Here is an 18,387-nt window from a genome sequence, read left to right on the forward strand (position 1 = left end):
ACGTGTGCTTATTTTCACTTCTTGTAGTGGAAGGACATACACCTGTGCTCCCTGCATCATTCCCCTGGTTCAACCTGTTGTACTGCTGGAAGGCCCCAAAGAGGTGCATCTCAGAGGGTTTTTGTTCCATTTTGATTGTCTCCTTGCTGATCTGTATAAATATGATCTAGTGTTGATTTGCAGAATTTTAGAAAAAGATGTAGGTATAGATGTACCCAACATATTTTAGGAGCCACCAGAACTGGTAAAAATAAGAAAGTATACCTGAAAATGTCTTATTCTTTGCCCTCTTGTTTTTAAGTCTTCAACTCTTTGTAGCAAAATTGCAAAAATAACTGGCATAATCACATTCGTCTTTTCATCTGTAACATGACTCCTATGTATTTAAATACCTAGAGCTTCAGTCTCTTTCTCTTTTTCTTTCTCTCTCTCTTTCTGTTTCTGTCTCTTCTTTTGGTTCTAGTGTTTTTCGAGTAGTCTTCTGTTTAACCAGAAGTGAAAGATGATAATACGAAGTCCCTAAAGCATTTCGTTACATCTGTTTATGTGGTTTTATAAGACTTAATTTTCTGAAAGCTTTCATCTGAAACTATTTTTTAAACAGTGTATAATTATTTTTATTTCTTAATCATGAGCAGAATTTATCCGTGTGGAGTAACTTTTTAATCTTTACGTGTTCTTTTTTGTCCTACTTAGTTTAGGACTGATAAAATATACCTTGTAAATCTGCGAGTGACATAAAAGACTTTTGCTAGAGGATCTAAGTCAGGCAGACTTTATCCATGCGACTACCTAACCCTTTCCAAGACCTGACCCTGTCCATTTCTTCTATAAAACATATCTACTGATGCTCCCAGTATCATGAGTGCTTATGGCTGATAGGCTGCTCCCTAGAATACCTGTGACTTTCTGATTCCACCAATTGAAATATATGCTTCTCAAGAGTTCCTTGTTTGTTCCTATATCTGTTTAGGTCCGTTGTATGTTTTAATTGTTATTGCATGTTTTAGTGAACTCTTACACAAATATATGAAATGTGAATGCAAAAGAGAATTGTGGTTTCTATATAAATGGGATTGCAGTGCTTTGGAAAGTCTCAAGATAGGTCACAGAGAGAAAATTGCTGTCAAATAGGTATAGGGGAGAGCTGTTAACATTTAGGAAGAAAAATCATGGAAATCCAGAAAAATTGTTCCATGAAAGTCTTTAGATTCTTGTTCTATTTTAAAAAAATCCAGAGTGTAGATTGCAGATACTGCACTTGGTTGTGGTGTGTGTGTGACCCATGCATTCTCTCAGGGAACCACACTACAGGGTAAGGCTGTGCCCTCATCAAAGTGGTGATGGATTTAATCTCATTCATGGGCTTAAAGTGAAAGTAAATGTTTAAGTTTCAAATGTGTGGTAGTTATCTATTATAATTTAACAAGCCATACCAAAGCTTAATGGCTTAAAATAAAAAGCATTTATTATCTGTTACGGTACTGAGTAGTTCTTCTGCTTCTCATGGTGTTGGCTTGGGTTCAGGGACAGCTGGAAGGTCCAAAATAGCCTCACTCACAAGCTAGCAAGTTGGTGCTGGCTGTCAGCTGGAAGCTCAACAAGACTTTGACCTCACTAGGTTCTGCTTCCTGCAGCCTCTCTACCTGGCTAGGCAAGGCTTCAAAGACTGTGACAGTCTCAGGGTAGTTGGACTTCTTACCTGGTGGCTAGCTTCCCCTGAAGTGCGCAACTGTAACTGGCCCAGTGTTGCTTTGATTACATCTCATTAGTTAACACAGGCACAGGGTCACCCCAGATCAAGAGGAGGTGATTATAGAAAGGTGTGAGTACTGGGAGGCCATCAAAGTAACGGCCACCAGAGATGTTTCAGTTTTTTAAGTGTGCATGTTTCATTTTTAATGCTTTTGATATGTATTTTTTAAAATTAACTGGCTAACCAGAGGTCCCAGTGACATTTGATAAGAAGGCTTCTAATAAATGAAAGTGTTTGCAACAAATTTATTTATAGTAATTTGATTAAAACTTATATTCTCACTAATAAGAGTGGGGACATAAGAATTTCAGCCCATGTGAATCTGATTCCAAAACCATTACTCCATACACTATACCCCATTGCAGTTGTTTTGGATAGTAGATAGTTATCTTGGCACCTAGGGTTATAAGTATCCCACAATAACATTATTGGCAGAAATCAACCATCGTTTAATTCTTGCAGCCTTTAAAAAATTACGTTCTTCAAATAATTGTGATTGCATTTTAATAGAGTTGAGATAATGATTAAGTCTAAAGTATCAAAGATAACATTATTTGCCTCACAAGTTCACTTATTCAGCAGATAGTTATGGGCACATAATCTGCACCAGCCACTGTTCTAGACAGTGGAGAAACAGTGGTAAAATGAGAGGTGGGGTCCCCACCGTCAAAGAGCTTTGAGTCTAGTTGAGGGGGGGATAGTTCTTGTTTGTTTCCATGGGACATCTTTTTTTTTTTTTAATCTACTTCTGTTGAAAAGATAAATTTTAGGTAAAAAAAGTCTGTCTTGAAAACTAAGTAGGTTTGTCAAAATCTTGTACTCTGAATCAATGAAGAAGCGAACTAGCGGATGTTGAATGAGTTTGAGGTTTGACAACAGCTTACTTGGAGGTTAGCTGATAAACGTTCAGCGATAGGCTGGCAGTATAGATCGACTAACTTATTCATTAATTGGCTCTTACAATACGAACCAACCATGCAACCTCAAATTTAGCTTAGCTCCTTTTGATGTATGCCACCGGCCAAGCAAACTATACAAGTTCTTAAAAAAGGAAACCTAGAAAATCTACCGTCTCTGCCTCCCTCTCTCTCCCTCCTTTTTCCTTAGCAGCAGAAGTCTCCCTTTAATCATTATTTAATAGAGAATAGGTTAATGAGGATGTGGAGGTGGCAAAGAGGACCTTACACAGGTGAGTACTGTACTTTGTAAGTGACTAAAATATCTTATTTCTAAGAACTTTTCTAAAGAACTTATAATGAAGTATTTTTTTTTAGGGTTTTTGCAAAACCACAGATATTTTTGAGCTCATCTAATCCAACTTCATTATTTTATAGATGAGCTATTTCAGGCACCATGTGGTTTACCTACTGTGTCACAGCAGAACTATGTAACCCCAAGTTACTTGAATTTTTGTCTTGTCTTCCACACATTTTCCATTGAAAAATGACACCAAGCCCTCTCAGGTTGAGTTCAAGACATACTTTTAGTTAGACCAGAGTCTATGTCAAGTGAATAGTACTTGAGTAAAGTTTTATGTTAAAAGAGTGAGACATTGTTTTATGTGACTGTCAGAAGTTTAGCACCAGAAAGAAATTTCACATTTGTGTGTTTTTCAACACAAATAAAGCCAGTGTTTCAGGGCAATTGATGTAGACCTTGTACTACTTTCCTTATCCAAAATAATTGGTATCCATGGAAACATTCTGAACCAGTCAACCTACCACATTAGCTCATCTCACATGAGCTAATACAAAATGAGGTTTTGGATGGTTTTAGTTAACTGAAATGATGCAAGTACTTTTGAACACACCACTAATGTTTATATTCCTAGATTTTGTGTATAAAAATTTTTTAACAGAAAAAAAGAGAAAGTTTTGCTTGATTTCCCTTCCCACTCCCTATTATATATTGCTTCTAGCTTAAGACTCCCCAAACTGAGTTGTTTTTCTCTGGCTCCTTTTACAATTTTTCTCTTCATTGTTGGTTTTCAGCAATTTGATTATGATAAGCATAATCAAAATTGATAGTTTTCTTAAAGTTCTGTTAGGAGTTTGTGGAGCTACTTGGATCTGTGAACTTGCAGTTTTCTTCAAATTTGGAAAATTTTCAGCCCTTAATTCTTAAAAGATTTTTTCTGTGCCTCCCTTTTTTCATTTTGGATTCTAATAGCACATGTGTTATACTGCTTGATATTGTCCCACAGATAACTGATGCTCTGTTCTTTTTCTTTTTTTTCCTTAATCTTTTCCTAATTCATATTGGATAGTTTCTGTTGCTTTGTCTTCAAGTTCTTGGATCTTTTCTTCTGCCGTGTCTCATTTGCTTTTAAATCCCATCCAGAGTATTTTTCATTTCAGATACAGTTTTCATCTTTGCAAGTTCTGCTTGAGTATTTCTGGTCTGATTATTGATTTTTTTTTTTTTCCCTCATTAGGGTCATAGTTTCCTTTTCCTTGTAACTTTTGATAGGTTGGCAGACATTATAAGTTTTATTTATTGAATGCTAGACTTTCCTTTAAATATTTTTGGACTTTGTACTGAGATGTGTTAAGTTACTAAGTGACTTGGGTAGAATGTCTTAACATTTCCAGTAAGTGTGAATACCATCTCGATGGAGTTAAGTAAGTCCTAAGAAAGTATTAATAATGCATAACTTCGTCTTTATATAATGTCTGTTCTAAAATTTATTTTAATTATGAGTTATATAGTGGCTGGCAGCACCATATGGCATTTTTTCTACCTCTTTTTCTGTGTGGCATAATGATTAAAGAGTGTGAAATATACTGTTTTATCTTACTTTAATGCATTGTTTATGACAGTATTCCTCTTTGCTTCCATGTGATTCTTTGTTTGCTGTTAGAATAATTAAATAATTTGGAAATACTTTGAAATCAGTCGTGTTTATTGTATCTGTGTGAGGGTATAAAGACTTTGTTTTATGATAGGTGCAGGTTTAAAAACAAGAGATCTTGAGCTTCTGTACAAGTATTACAGGGACTTAGTCTTCTACTTTTATTTGGAGAGTGCAGCCAAATGAAATTTTCCATGTGTAGAGAATAACTTGTCCATAGTTGGATGACAGCACAACACAAATATTTTTTCTGTTTCCCCAAATTAAATTTTTCATAAAACTTAACGTTTTTATTATATGTGCTGTTTTTGACTCTTTTTATCTGCTAAAGCACCAGACTTATTTCCATCATATGTAGATTAGACAGGGGTACTTATTTGAAAAATAAACTCTCTTCCTCTTGAGATCATGACTGTGTCCTTAGCCATGGAGGTCTGCCCTTGGAGACTTGGCTTACTAAAGTTTGGACGTTTTCATTCCCTCTTCAGAAAATCCTCTTCCACTGTCACTTGCATTTTATTAACTTATTCATCTACACAATACTGCTGGGTACTAGTAAAACATACCATTTTATATGCTTGTTTTATATTTTAATGTTTTCCACATAGCCATTTATTTCCAGTATTTTGTTCTGATTATTTTGAATATTCACAACTGAATTTCCTGAAGTATTTTGGAATGTTGACTTTACAAATTATATATTAGTTTTTTTTTTTAGTTTTAGAAAGAAAGTTTATGTCAGGTATGCAGTCATCTATCTACTAATAGAGCTGTGACTTAGCCTCAGGTCTTCTGACTCCTGAGTTCAGTCTCTCCTCACTGCAGAGAGCATGGTCTAAATGAGGTCTTGGATGTTCCTTTATCTGACTCCATTTTTCTCTTTAGCCTGGTATTCCTTGCTGTCTGGCCTCGATATATTGAACTGGCTAAATGTTTGCACCGTAGTTTTGTGGTGATTACAGTTCTAATATATGAAATATATTATTGTGCTAAAAAACACTGAATGGTTTTCAACACTATTCTAGAAACTTGGAGATACAGAAGTAATGAAATACATTGTCCTTCCTTACCATTGACTTTATCTTTTGGGGGAAGAAAAAAGTTATAGTATTGAATTTGAAAGAATTTAGAAGATGCTACAAATGTTAAAATGGTCTCCAGTCCTATACCATGCTGAACTCAAAGGCAGACTTCTTTCTCTCTCTTCTTTTTTTAAAGATTTTTATTTTATTTTATTTAAAGATTTTGTTTATTTTTGTTTCATTTTGTTTTTAAAGATTTTTTTATTTATTTGACAGAGAGAGGCACAGCGAGAGAGGGAACACAAGCAGGGGGAGTGGGAGAGGGAGAAGCAGGCTTCTCGCGGGGCTCAGAGCAGGGAGCCCGATGCAGGGCTCCTTGAGAGAGAGAGAACAAGCAGGGCAAGTGGCAGAGGGAGAGAGAGAAGCAGACACCCCGCTGAGCAGAGTGCCTGATGGGGGGCTCCATCCCAGGACACTGGGATCGGGACCTTAGCTGAAGGCAGACACTTAACCAACTGAACCACCCAGACACCCCCAAGATTTTTATTTTTAAGTAAGCTCTGCTTACTTAAGCGTGGGGCTCGAACTCCCAACCACGACTGAGCTAGCCTGGTGCCCCTACTCTTAATGTTATGCAGATGAGTAAGGAACTCATGTTCTTTCAGTGGGTGGTGAAATGGGTCCGGTGACTTCCGAGGCTTATAATAGGAATAGTAGCAATCATTGAGTGAACCCCCAGTCTATTTTTACTCTTTTGTTAAGCATGCATTATTAGGGGCGCCTGGGTGGCTCAGTTGTTAAATGCCTGCCTTGGGCTCAGGTCATCGAGCCGCACTGGGCTCCCTGCTCCGCAGGAAGCCTGCTTCTCCCTCTCCCACTCCCCCTGCTTGTGTTCCCTCTCTCGCTGTCTCTTTCTCTGTCAAATAAATAAGTAAAATCTTTAAAAAAAAAAAAAAAGCGTGCATTATTGGATTTAATCCTCATTGGAGTCTAAGTATTATCCTTATTTTGTAAATGTGCGGTGTGGCTTGCACAGCTAATAGCCAGCACAGTCAGGATTTGAACCGAAGTCCCTCAGACCACAAAATCTGCAGTGTTAATCATTCCAAAACTGTGCTAGTAAAGTAAGCACTACAACCTAGGGAGATGAGATTAACAACCTTGTTATGGATAGCCATGTCTTCTCATTAGCTGAGTCAACTATTTTACAGTGAGTGTAGAAGTGGATATAGGGAATTTCAAGTTCATCTGGAAGTTGTATTATTTGTTGTATGACTCTGATGCTTCAGTTATAGATGTGGTTAGCCTAAGGGAATACGTATATTAAAACTTATTTTTAACTTTGCTCACGGTTTTATTTGTTGTAGTTAGCTTTCAGGGTATTTCATTTGTATGTCTTAAATATGTGTGGGGGCACAGTACTCACAGTGCCTAGAGTAATCTTGTCGGTTAAATCAGTTTTGACCTGAGGGATTCTTTATGGATTTCAGTGCTGTAAATTTATATAATTCTGCAGCATTTTTATTTTTTGAAAGTTCGTTGTCTGAAGTTTTGTCAGTATAACTCAGTAATAATGGTATCATCTATTTTAGAGTGGTTTTTCTTTTTCTATCTTGATTTTGTAATACCTTTGATATTGTATCAGGATATAAATTGCCAGGAAGAACACTGATTATAGCTTGGATATAATTTGGAGTTATGTTTGTAAACTATGAGGTGTATTTTAAAATTTTTTTTTATTGAGAGAGAGAGAGAGAATGATAGAGAGTGAGCACATGAGAGGGGGAGGGTCAGAGGGAGAAGCAGACTCCCTGCCGAGCAGGGAGCCCGATGCGGGACTCGATCCCGGGACTCCAGGATCATGACCTGAGCCGAAGGCAGTCGCTTAACCAACTGAGCCACCCAGGCGCCCTATGAGGTGTATTTTAGAAAGAATATTCAGAATGGGATAGACTGTGGTGTATATCCGAAAGGAACTTCATGATTGATTCCTTCTAGTTTGCTGTTTGGGGATTGTATTTGTTCTGTTTGTATCAATAAGTTTGTTGTTGTTGTTGTTAGCTTTGCAAAAATAGAACTTCATCAAAATAGTGATATTATTTGAGAAATTGGCTGGGGATAGAGGATGGGCAGGAAGCATTACCAGAGAACAAGTTGATGAGGAGTTGCATTTTGAAGATAAAGAGAAGCTAATTGCTTTTTCTTCTTCCACCGCGTCCTTCTCCCCCACTGCTCCCCCTGAGCTCTGCACTGTGGTGGTTTGCAGAAGACATAGAAACACTGGCCTACACTAAGTTGTCAGTACCGTACCCCTGCGTTGCTGCTCCGATCACAGTAGGGTGTGCCTGTGCTTCCTGCTGTGTGTGCTTCGAAAGGAGGAAGCGCCCCCCTGAGGTCCGGGGCAGGGCTGTACTTGCCCACTGGTCCCCGAGCCTCCGGTGCCTGGCACGCAGCTGCATACTCCGTTCTCGCTCAGTTGTATCTTCTAGCCCTTTGCTCTCCTTCTCCTCAGTCTGTAAGTCTTTAGGTTTAAACTCATTTTTGTCCGAATCCCATAAACAGCAGAAGCTGCACCCCGGCTCTGCCCATGTGGTATTCGTGTTGTCTGGGCTCCGAGCAGAAGCCGTCACACACGTTACTCCCTTGTGAGTTCCACTAGTGCAAATAGAGGAGAAAGACCGCATTGCTGAGGAGGGGACGTAGTCATAGAAAAGTTTTACAAAGAGTTCTTAAAAGAAGCTTCAAGTAGTTTAAATTTGAGGTCACTTAATACGTTCCTGAGTATTTTCTTTGCTTTCTGTCTTTCATAGGCAAGAGCGCACATTGGGAGATTCAGCTTGCAAGAATTCTGAGTCTGATCCAGAGGACTTTTCAGATGAAACCAATACGGAGAACCTTTATGGCACCTCTCCCCCCAGCACACCTCGGCAGATGAAACGCATGTCTGCCAAGCACCAGAGGAATAGTGTAGGGAGGCCTGCCAGTCGATCTGGTTTGAAAGGTGAGTCTGGTACTGGCACTTTTGATACATGATGTGGGTAATCCTTTCTACGATAATGTTTTTCCTTTTATCTTATATTTGATTTTAATGCTGCTTTTAAAGTTCATTTCTTAATTTTTGAATTACCATCAGCAGTATTGTTAATAAAGGAGAAAATAATTCTCCAGAGATAGAAAGGTTTGTCCTGAGTAATTGTTAAAGCCGATGGTGTGAAGCATTTGCATTTCTTTTGGTGAGTAGAAGAGGCCAAGTGTGCATGAATCCGTGCACTCATCTAAGATGGCTGCTGGTATATGAGCGAGGTGGCTTTTTTTATTCTTTGAATCCCTAGCTTTGCTTCCAGACATGATGTAGTGGGCAGTTTGGGAGCAGCGGAGCCAGGCTTCCCTAACCAGTCTGTGCCCTGTGCTCTCTGTCAGTGACCCTGGTGCTGCCCTAAGTGTGTACAGCCCACCTCCTTGCTAAAGCACAGTGCGTGGATGGCACCCCACACCCAGTCACGACGGACAGAACTTCTGTTCTGCTTTTCTCTTTGTTTAGAATCTCAGAGCCCAGATAATGTTCTGTTCCTAGAAGCCGGGAGTGTTTTCTGTTTTCGTTTCATACTTCCTCCAGCATGTCACAGCTGTTCTTTCCTGAGGTAGATAAATCAAATCGTGCTGACCTGCTGCCTCCTTGTTCCCTACTTTCTGGCTTAGATCCTCAGGTCACTGAAGCCTTATGGTTTTAGAATTCTGCTATTAATTTCAGCAAGCCACTTGTCCTAAAACTGATCTCATAGCTTTTTGGAATTCATTCGTCTCTGGCTGCACAAAGTATAGATTTTATTCTTTACTTTATCGGAGAAATTTCCCCTATCACATGCTGTCCCTTACTGACATCAAGTTCATGCCCATTTCTCCCTTTCTTTGGCCTGTGTTCTTCCTTTCTGTTTGGCCAGATTCCCCTTCCCACACGTATCTTCCACACGTTGACCCCTTGTGGTTGTAAGGTGGCAAGTTCACTCTGTGTCCCTTTTGGAGCCCTTCCTCAAGAAAGAAGGCAGGCAAGAGAAACGGATTTTGTTGTATTTATTTGCTTGGGTGAAATCTTGCCCCAGGAAGAATTCCTAAGCAGTAATAGTCTTTCTTTTCCACTGGGAAGGTGATTTTTTGCTTTCTTTTTTTATTTTAAGGAGTTTTAAAATTTTCAAATTAATTAATTATTTTTAAAATAAATATTTACAAAAATATTTTAAAGATTTTATTTATTTTAGAGGGAGAGAGAGTGTGTGCACACAGGTGGCAGGAGGAGCAGATGGAGAGGGACAAGCAGACTCCATGCTGAGTGTGGAGCCGATGTGGGGCCTGATCCCACTATCCTGAGGTCATGACCTGAGCCAAAATCAGGAGTCAGATGCTTAACCAACCAAGCCACCCAGGTGCCCCAGGATTTTTTTATTTTTATGTAATCTCTACCCAATAGGGCTGGAATTTACAATCCCAAGATCAAGAGTCACATGTTCTACTGACTGAGCCAGCCACGCCCCCGGTTTTTTGCTTTATTTACACTAGGATGTTCACCTGTGACCTGTACTTACTACCCCCTCAGAAACTTAATAGCTTTCCAGTGCAGTTTATCATCTTTAAAATCAGTCTTTATTCATTTTCTCAGAGATGTCTGTAGAAGTTCCTCATCCAAAACAGGTGTTGCTGAAGTAGCATATACTGAATCAACGTTAGTTAATACAGTTTCGCTTCGAGCTGGTAAAACTGAGAAGATGCCGATAGCACATCTGCTTTTTCGTCACTTATTGATCCACACTATTTTGGGATAGGAGTTGAGGGCATAATTCTCACATTTGATAGATTGAGAAAGTGAGGTCTAGCGTTTGTAAAGCAACTTGAGGCCAGAAGGCTTGAGATAGGGACAGGACTATTTTTAGAAGTAGTTCTCCTGGTACTCGATTTGGACTTTTTCCTAGTATAAGCTTACCTGCATGCAGTACTTGAGTTAACTCTACTGCCTCACTGATCAGTCAGAAAACCAGTCACTAGATTTTTTTTTTTAAAAGATTTATTCATTTGAGAGAGGGAGAGAAAGAGTGGGCGCTTGTGTTCATGGGGGCGGGGAGGGGCAGAGGGAGAGAGAAACGTAAGCAGACCCCGTGCTGAGTGCAGAGCCTGACGCATGGCTCCATCTCAGGACCCTGAGATCACCACCTGAGCCGAGACCAAGAGTCGAACACTTAACCGACCGCGTCACCCAGGTGCCCCCAGTTACTGGCTCTTTGTTGAGTGCCTACTGTCCTTCCGGGGTGTGTGGGAAATAGAAGATGGAAGTTTGTCTCTTTTCCTTCAATTTCTTTCAGCTGTTTATTTCATAAAATTACAGAATCTTAGATCTGGAAGGGGTCTTAGAGACCACTTATTCCAGTTCCTGCCGTTTTTCAGGTAAAGAAATGGATGGCCATACATCTTTTGACTTGTACCTGTCTAACAGCAGACCTAGGAAACCAAAATCCTTAAAAATGTATTCTTTTTTCTTATTGTAAAAGATTACGTGTTATAGGAAACTTAGAAACTACAGACAAAAAGAAAGAAAAATACCTGTAAACTCAATATAGAGAAGTATTAACTATTACCCTCTGTGGTGAAAGCCCCATCTCGTGTGGGAAGCATGCAGGTAAACAGGCCATGCAGGCTCACGCGGTGGAGCTGGGATGAAGGCTGGTGAGGAGAGGCTGCTGTGGGTGGCCACAGCAGAGGGTGGGAAGCCGTGGGGCTCGAAGACTTGTGGAACAACTGACATTTGTGCTATGACCTGAAGGCTGAGGCCGGGAGACCCATATTTCAAACTAGTGTGTGATTCATGATAATATATTGGTCCCTTAGTATTTTCAAGAGCTTTTAGAATTAGTTAGGTTGGTCAGATTTATTTTAAAAGCTTTCCAAGGAAATATGAACTGGTGCATTCTTTCTTTCTCACTGCCGCAAGCAAAGGCTCTCTGAATCATACCATTCACTTTAGAACTGCAGTCCAAGTTGGACTCATCTTTTTAATAAATGTCACCAATAATATTTGCATTTTTCTGGTTATCTATTGCTGTGTAACAAACCACCCCAAAACTTAGTGGCATGAAAGAACAACCATTTTATTGTGCTCATGATTCTGTGGGCCACATATTTAGGCAGGTCACAGCTTGTCTCAAACCCATCGCGTCTGGAGCTTTAGCTGGAATGGCTCAGTTGGCTGGAGATGTTGTCATGGCCTGAATAGGGCCCTAAGTGTGAGCTTTCAGTTCTTCTCCACGTGGTGTCTGCTGAGTCTTTGTGGTCCAAGATGGCTTCTTTACTCACATGTCTGGCATCTGGGCTGAGAGCTGGCCGGCATTGTTTTTGTTTTCCCCACATGACCTTCCACATGGCTATCCTGGGGTTCTTCACAGCATACTTGTCCCTGGGTAATTAGAATTCTTACGTGGCAGTTAGCTTCCCCTGGAGCAAGTGTCATGAGAGAGCAAGGTGAAAGTTGTAAGGGTTCTTAGCTTAGGAAGTCACATAACAACACTTCTGCATGCTTTGGCCACACAGGGCCATCAAAAGTCAGTGTGGGAGGGGACCACCCAGGGCATTTCAGCAGCAGGAGGTGTGGTTGTGGGCTGTAAGGGACTAGCTCCTACCTGCATTTGATATAAAGCTTTGGGGAATTAGTGTCCGGTCATTCATACTGTCTTTATGCCTCCAGCCCCTCTCCTTTTGTAAATGCAGACAACATCATAAGCATTCCTGAAGGACTAGAAGGACACAGAAAGGTAACTGAGGGCACTATGTTGCAAGGAGGTGAGAGTAACCATTATTTTTTTTCTTTTTTAAGTAAGGGTAGCCATTGTCATGAACTGATTATATGGATATGAGTCTTTAAATACTTTTATTATTATAGGCTCAGAGTAACTACTACTAATCTACAGTAGTAACTAACTACTATAGATTTATTTTTTATAATTGGAAATTCAGTCCCAGGCCACTTTCTAACCAACTGGCTGTAAATCGAGAGTTCCCATGAGACCCTCTTCAGTTTCCATAATTTGCTAGAACTGTTCAGAACTCAGAAACACACTTTACTTGTGTTTATGATTTATTATAAAGGACTCAGGAATAGCCAAATGGAAGAGATGCATAGGGCAAGGTGTGGGGGGGTGACATGGACCCTCCGGGTCCTGCTGGCATTAGCCTCCCACTGCCTGGATGTGTTCACCAGCCTGGAAACTCATCACATTTCCTTGTTAAAGAGTTTTTAGAGAGTTTAATCTTCAGACTGCCCCCCTCCAACACCTTTCTGGGAGGTTAGGGTGGTGGGGGGGGGGTGCTGAAAGTTCCAGCCCACTAATTATTTGCTCCTTCTGTGACCAGCCCCATTCTGAAGCTATCCAGGAGCACCCTTTAAGTCACCTCATTAGTATAAAAATAGATGTGATTGAAAGGGGCTCCTTATGAATAATAAAAGATGCTCCTATCACTTAGGAAATTCCAAGAGCTTTTAGCAGTTCTGTGCCAGGAACCTGGACAAAACCCAAATATATTTCTTACTATACCTCAGTGAGCAACTGCTAGCAAAGGTATGAGGAGATGGCAGCTTTGATACAAGGCTAATGGGAGTGTAAATTGTCTCAATCCTTGGGGGAGGGTAATTTGTTAATACAATCAAGTTGTGGTTGGTTATGTCCTTGACCCTGCAAATCCACTACTGGGAGTAGACTTTTAGAGTAGACTTTTAGAGAAGTTCCTGCAAATGGGCACAACAAATCCTGCAAAAAGATTCATTGTGTCATTCATTGTTTGTGATTTCCAAGCATAATATACAGTTGTATAACCACCAAGCAGGGTAATTCAAAACAAGTGTCTGTCATAGTGGTTGTCTGAGCTGCCAGGGGACTTAGGAGAGAGGAGACCTGCAGGGAGGTGAAGGACATAGGTGAGGTCGCCTTTGCTGGGATGGGATGGTGGTGGGGGTGGGGTGTGAAGGATGAAAGAGCTGAGGTTGCCATTGTTGGGGCAGGATGGCGGGGTAGGGGGGTGAAGGGCAAAGGCGAGGTCGCCATTGTCGAGATGGGATGTGGGTGTGAAGAATGAAGGTGAGGTTGTCATTGTTTTTTTTTTAAAGATTTTATTTATTCATTTATTTGAGAGAGAGAGAGCACACAAGGGGGGGGGGGTCAGAGGGAGAAGCAGACTCCCTGCCGAGCGGGGAGCCCGATGCGGGACTCGATCCCGGGACTCCAGGATCACGACCTGAGCCGAAGGCAGTCGCTTAACCGACTGAGCCACCCAGGCGCCCCGAGGTTGTCATTGTTGCAGCATTTTATTTCTTGCTTTATGTTGGTGGACTCTCAAATGATTGCCAGTTTAGAAGTTTACAGAAAGATATTTTATCTAATTTTTGCATTTCCCTGGGAATGTTAAAGACATTTTTGTTTTTAAAACATGAACTTCTGCTTTTAGAAGCTCTGATAAATATGATAGCAATGTTATGATGTCTAAGTGTGAACAGTTGGTTCCTTATTACCTAAAAAAAGGCAGCTATGTGACATCCGGACTGATGTAACCTACCAGTTAAGCTCTTGAATTAGCTCACTGACCAGGCCTGATTTCATACTTTGATGAGTAGCAGGAATTAATTATTGTACTTTTGGATAATGGTAAATAACTGCCAAATTATAGCAATTAAGATTTTAATAATTTTTGGACAATAATTAGTCATATATAGCTGTTCTTCTTAAGATTGGTTTAAGGGAGAGATAGTCAAACTATCTCATCCTTAAATTTTTGTGCCTTTTAATATAGCAGAAGGAAGTAAATCTAGTTCATCTCACAGTTTAAATAGGTTAAATAAGAATTAAAATACTCAAGCCACGTCCTTTTCAGAATGAATCTGCCTTGTAATCAGTATCAGTTCCATTTTGCTAGCAATATTGTAATATACTGCAATAGCCAAATTATAGAGATAGAACGAATATCTTAAGATATTTATATCAGAATTTGAACTTATGTGCATACACATATGTACACATACTGATTTCCCTATCATAAATATCTCAAAGTGTATGTGTATGTGTGTGTATAAGTCTGTGTTTTTGCTAACAGTAGTAAGATTAGCAACGTGCTTTTGAGAGTATAATACTGCTGTAAAATTGAGCTGATAAAATGGTTACAAGTCAGATTCAGTCTGTAGAGTTCACCCTTGAACAATGCCGGGGTGAGGGTTTGATGGCCAACTCCCTGCAGAGTCAAAAATTGGTGTATAACTTTTGACTCCCCAACGACTTAACTTCTAATAGCTTACTGTTGACCAGAAGCCTTACCATGACATAATTAGTTGAATAACACATATTTTGTATATGTATTATGTACTGTATTCTTACAATGTAGTAAGCTAGAGAAAATAAATTTTTATTTATTTTATTATTATTATTTAGAGAGGGCCAGGGAGGGGCAGAGGGACGGAGAATTTGAAGCAGGCTCCATGCCTAGTGTGGAGCCCATTGCAGGGCTTGATCTCACAACCCTGAGATCATGAGCTGCACCTAAATCAAGAGTCAGATGCTTCACTGACTCAGCCACCCAGGCACCCTGAAAAGGAAATGTTTTTAAGAAGATCTAAGAGAAAATACATTTACGGTATATATCAAAAAAAATCTGTGTATAAGTGGACCTGTGCAGTTCAAACCCTTGTTGTTCAGTGGGTCAACTATATAGTCAGTCACATGATTGTTCATTGTTAACTAGAGTGGACCTAAATCTGTATTTCAGCTCTTCAGTCTAAACTCAGCCTGATAGTCAAAGTTCTGTTTCAGACTCTCCATATACAGTCTCACTGTTGCATCCATACTCTCTTCTTCTTACCTTTGTGTCTCTTCATGCTCTTCTTCTCTGGCTTAAAAGATACTCTTGACTTCTTGCTACCCTTGTTTGAGCTTTGTCCATTCTTCAAAGCCCCCAGTCAAGGGGGCTTGGTAGTGGTGTTATTTAAAGTCTTTACAGAGTAGTTACCCGCTATAATCTGCTGTTTATGACACTCAGTGTCCAACCTTTCCTTGGGCAGTTAGTACTGGTCTGTGAGCACCTGTGACAGGTGTTAACAGTGGTGTGATGACATGAACATGGGTTAGATCCCTGTCCTAATATTTACCATCTGCTGATGTTCCATGGTAGTCTTCATCACATTGTTGTTGTGAAGATGATGACAGTCTCTGTACAGCTCCTACTTGAAAATAATGGGGTTGACTAAAGCAGTGTTTCCCAAAAATGTGCCATTCTAGCCAGGTTGAATCAGAGACCCTGGGAGTGGGCTCAGGAGTCTGCGTTTTAGCAAGAACCTAAGTGATTCTTAATGTTGACTGATATTTGAGAACCATGAATTCGATCTCTAAGCCCCTGCAGATTGCTGACATTGCTTGGACAGGACATCATTACTCTAATGACCATCTCACACTTAAAGGTAAAGAGCAGCCATCTGTTTATGCTTACTCACTTGAGAGCTTGAGGAAGGCCCGTGTGTTGAATATGGATAGTACTCATATGGGAGAGCAGAAGTATTTCAAGGACTTGATAAAAAATACATTTTATACGTATTCTAAGGAGCCAGTTCTAGATATGGATGGTGGGAAAATTCAGTTGAATCTGTCGTATCTATTTAAACTAGTGAACCATATTGCTTGTCGTTGATTGCTTTTGGTTGGTTGCTTTTGGTTTCATTATAAAATTTTTTTTCTTTTCCTTTCATGCGCTTCTGATGAGGCAGGAATTATTGGTGATTGGCCAAAGGAAAAAGTAACTACTTTGGAAGATCGCTATAACTGCGCTAACCAAATTGCACCATTTAATTTACAGCCACTCAGGAGATCAGATGTCCCATTAGTTTTCCTGAAGTTATTATGAACTAGTTTTATAATACTATAATGAGAACTTGTCATGTAATACATTCTGTCTACTTTTGATTTATTCTCCTTTTCAGAAGCTGTTTGTATTTGACTTTTTATTAATTGCAAAGGGATTTAGTATTAAAAGAAAACTAGATGTAGAAACAAACTTGTCCATTATTAATGGGCTTTCAAGTTATTATTAAAAGTTTTGCACTCATGTCAGATTGGGTACAGACAGAATATAAAGTGCTTGGGAATAAAAACTGTGTCTCAGCTTATAGATTTCTTTTCACCCCCAACACTGTAGTACTTCGCAATCTCCCTTAACTGACAGGTCCCTTATGGTTTCATAGAGGACTACCTGGTCACTGATTGCTAGGAAATACTCTTGTGTTTCCTTTGCCCATCACAAATATATTATTTGAAAAGTATAGCTACTGATAAAATAAATAGATTGATTTTTTTTCATGGTAGCTAGACTAGGGATTTAGTCTATTTTAAGTTTAAATTACATCATTTTAAAACACGATGATGTATCAGTTTCCATTTGTGTATTTTTTTTCAAAACCAACTTGATTTTTTGTTTTGGAAAAAAAAAACAAACAAACAACTCTTATGTTCCATCTTGTGCCTTTCCCTATTTGCTTTTCTTTACACACATTGTAAATCCAGATAAGCCATTGCTTTATGTAAACACAAAATTTTAAAAAATTGTATAATATACCATTTTGTATGCTGTGAGGTAAGCTTAAAAAGATTTGTATGTAATCTGCAAAAATTAGTTTCTTAGGCTACTAAAATTTGATTCTTCTTATACTGAAAAATGGGACTATGGCATTTTTTTTCCCTGTTGAGTCCTTTTAATTATTGAAATAAAGATCAAGGCTGAGAAGTTTTATCTTTTAATATTTTCATGCTTTGAATATTAGCTTCCTAGAAAATATAGCATGGTTTTGGGCATAATGTTTATAGCCCAGTCTTCTGGAGTTAAGAAAAACTATCCTAGCTACTCTCAGTTAACCCTTTGTTTTCCTTAGAATCTTTAAATCATGGATTAGAAGAACATTTATGAGTTATATAAGCCAAGTAATACGTTTTCACTGTTCACTATTACTTTCAAATTATAAGTGGTATGCAAACATTCTCTGGCCATTATCAATAATGTTACTCTATATCATTTTATAAAGTTTTGTTAGGATCCTAAATCCTAAGCTAAAAAACTTGTTTTTTGTTGCATAAATACTTGATTTCTTTGATTCAAACCATTTATTTGAATGTATGTACCAATACAGCATTCTCTTCTAGGTCTGCATTGCTTCTCTTCTGTACACGTTTCTTGGTTGTTCTTATGTATTCTATTCTCCTGGTATTAAATAACATGTGTATATACTGATGACTTCCAAATCTGTATCTTTGGATTTCTCTCCTGAGCTCAAGACCCACTTTACTTACCTACAGATATCACCAACATAGCTGTCCCATAGACCCCTCAAATTTAGTGTATTAAAAACTAAACTCATTATCTTTACCTCTAGCCTTAAACAGTGATACCATGTATGTCATTTTGTGTTTCATAGTGACAAAGTATAGTATCAATTCCTATCTTGAAAAATAAAATATAGTGGAGTTAAATTTGGAAGCACTTGTTAGCTTTGCTTTCAAATAACCATTGTTTTACCAAGTAGAGATGAATGGTATGTATGTGCTATGTCAATAAAGGTATGAAGAACACAGAGAAAACATCGAAGAGGAGACAAAGGCCGGGCTTGGGCAAATTTTTTATGAATGAATATTGATAGGCATTTGTAGCTAGAAACAAAATTATGAAGAAATTTTTTTGAATGGATTGCATAAAAA

General features: G+C 39.0%; 1 protein-coding gene across 10 annotated transcripts in view; it reads left to right on the forward strand.

Moving 5' to 3' along the window:
• The window catches only part of MAP3K4 (mitogen-activated protein kinase kinase kinase 4), a 116,365-nt gene that overhangs the window by 29,581 nt on the left and 68,397 nt on the right, over window positions 1–18,387 (forward strand). For all 10 annotated transcript variants that reach the window (XR_010413838.1, XR_010413839.1, XR_010413836.1 and 7 more), the window contains exon 2: window positions 8,440–8,630. Coding sequence is in view for 6 of the 10 variants with exons in the window: in XM_054505634.2 (XP_054361609.1) it covers window positions 8,440–8,630 (191 nt within the window). In the remaining 4 variants the exon portion in view is untranslated. The remainder of the gene's footprint in view (window positions 1–8,439; window positions 8,631–18,387) is intronic.

Source organism: Mirounga angustirostris, unplaced genomic scaffold (genome assembly GCF_029215605.1).
Source record: "Mirounga angustirostris isolate CCGP_5_RB_7025 unplaced genomic scaffold, mMirAng1.0.hap1 SCAF_8, whole genome shotgun sequence".
NCBI classification, from domain to species: Eukaryota; Metazoa; Chordata; class Mammalia; order Carnivora; family Phocidae; genus Mirounga; species Mirounga angustirostris.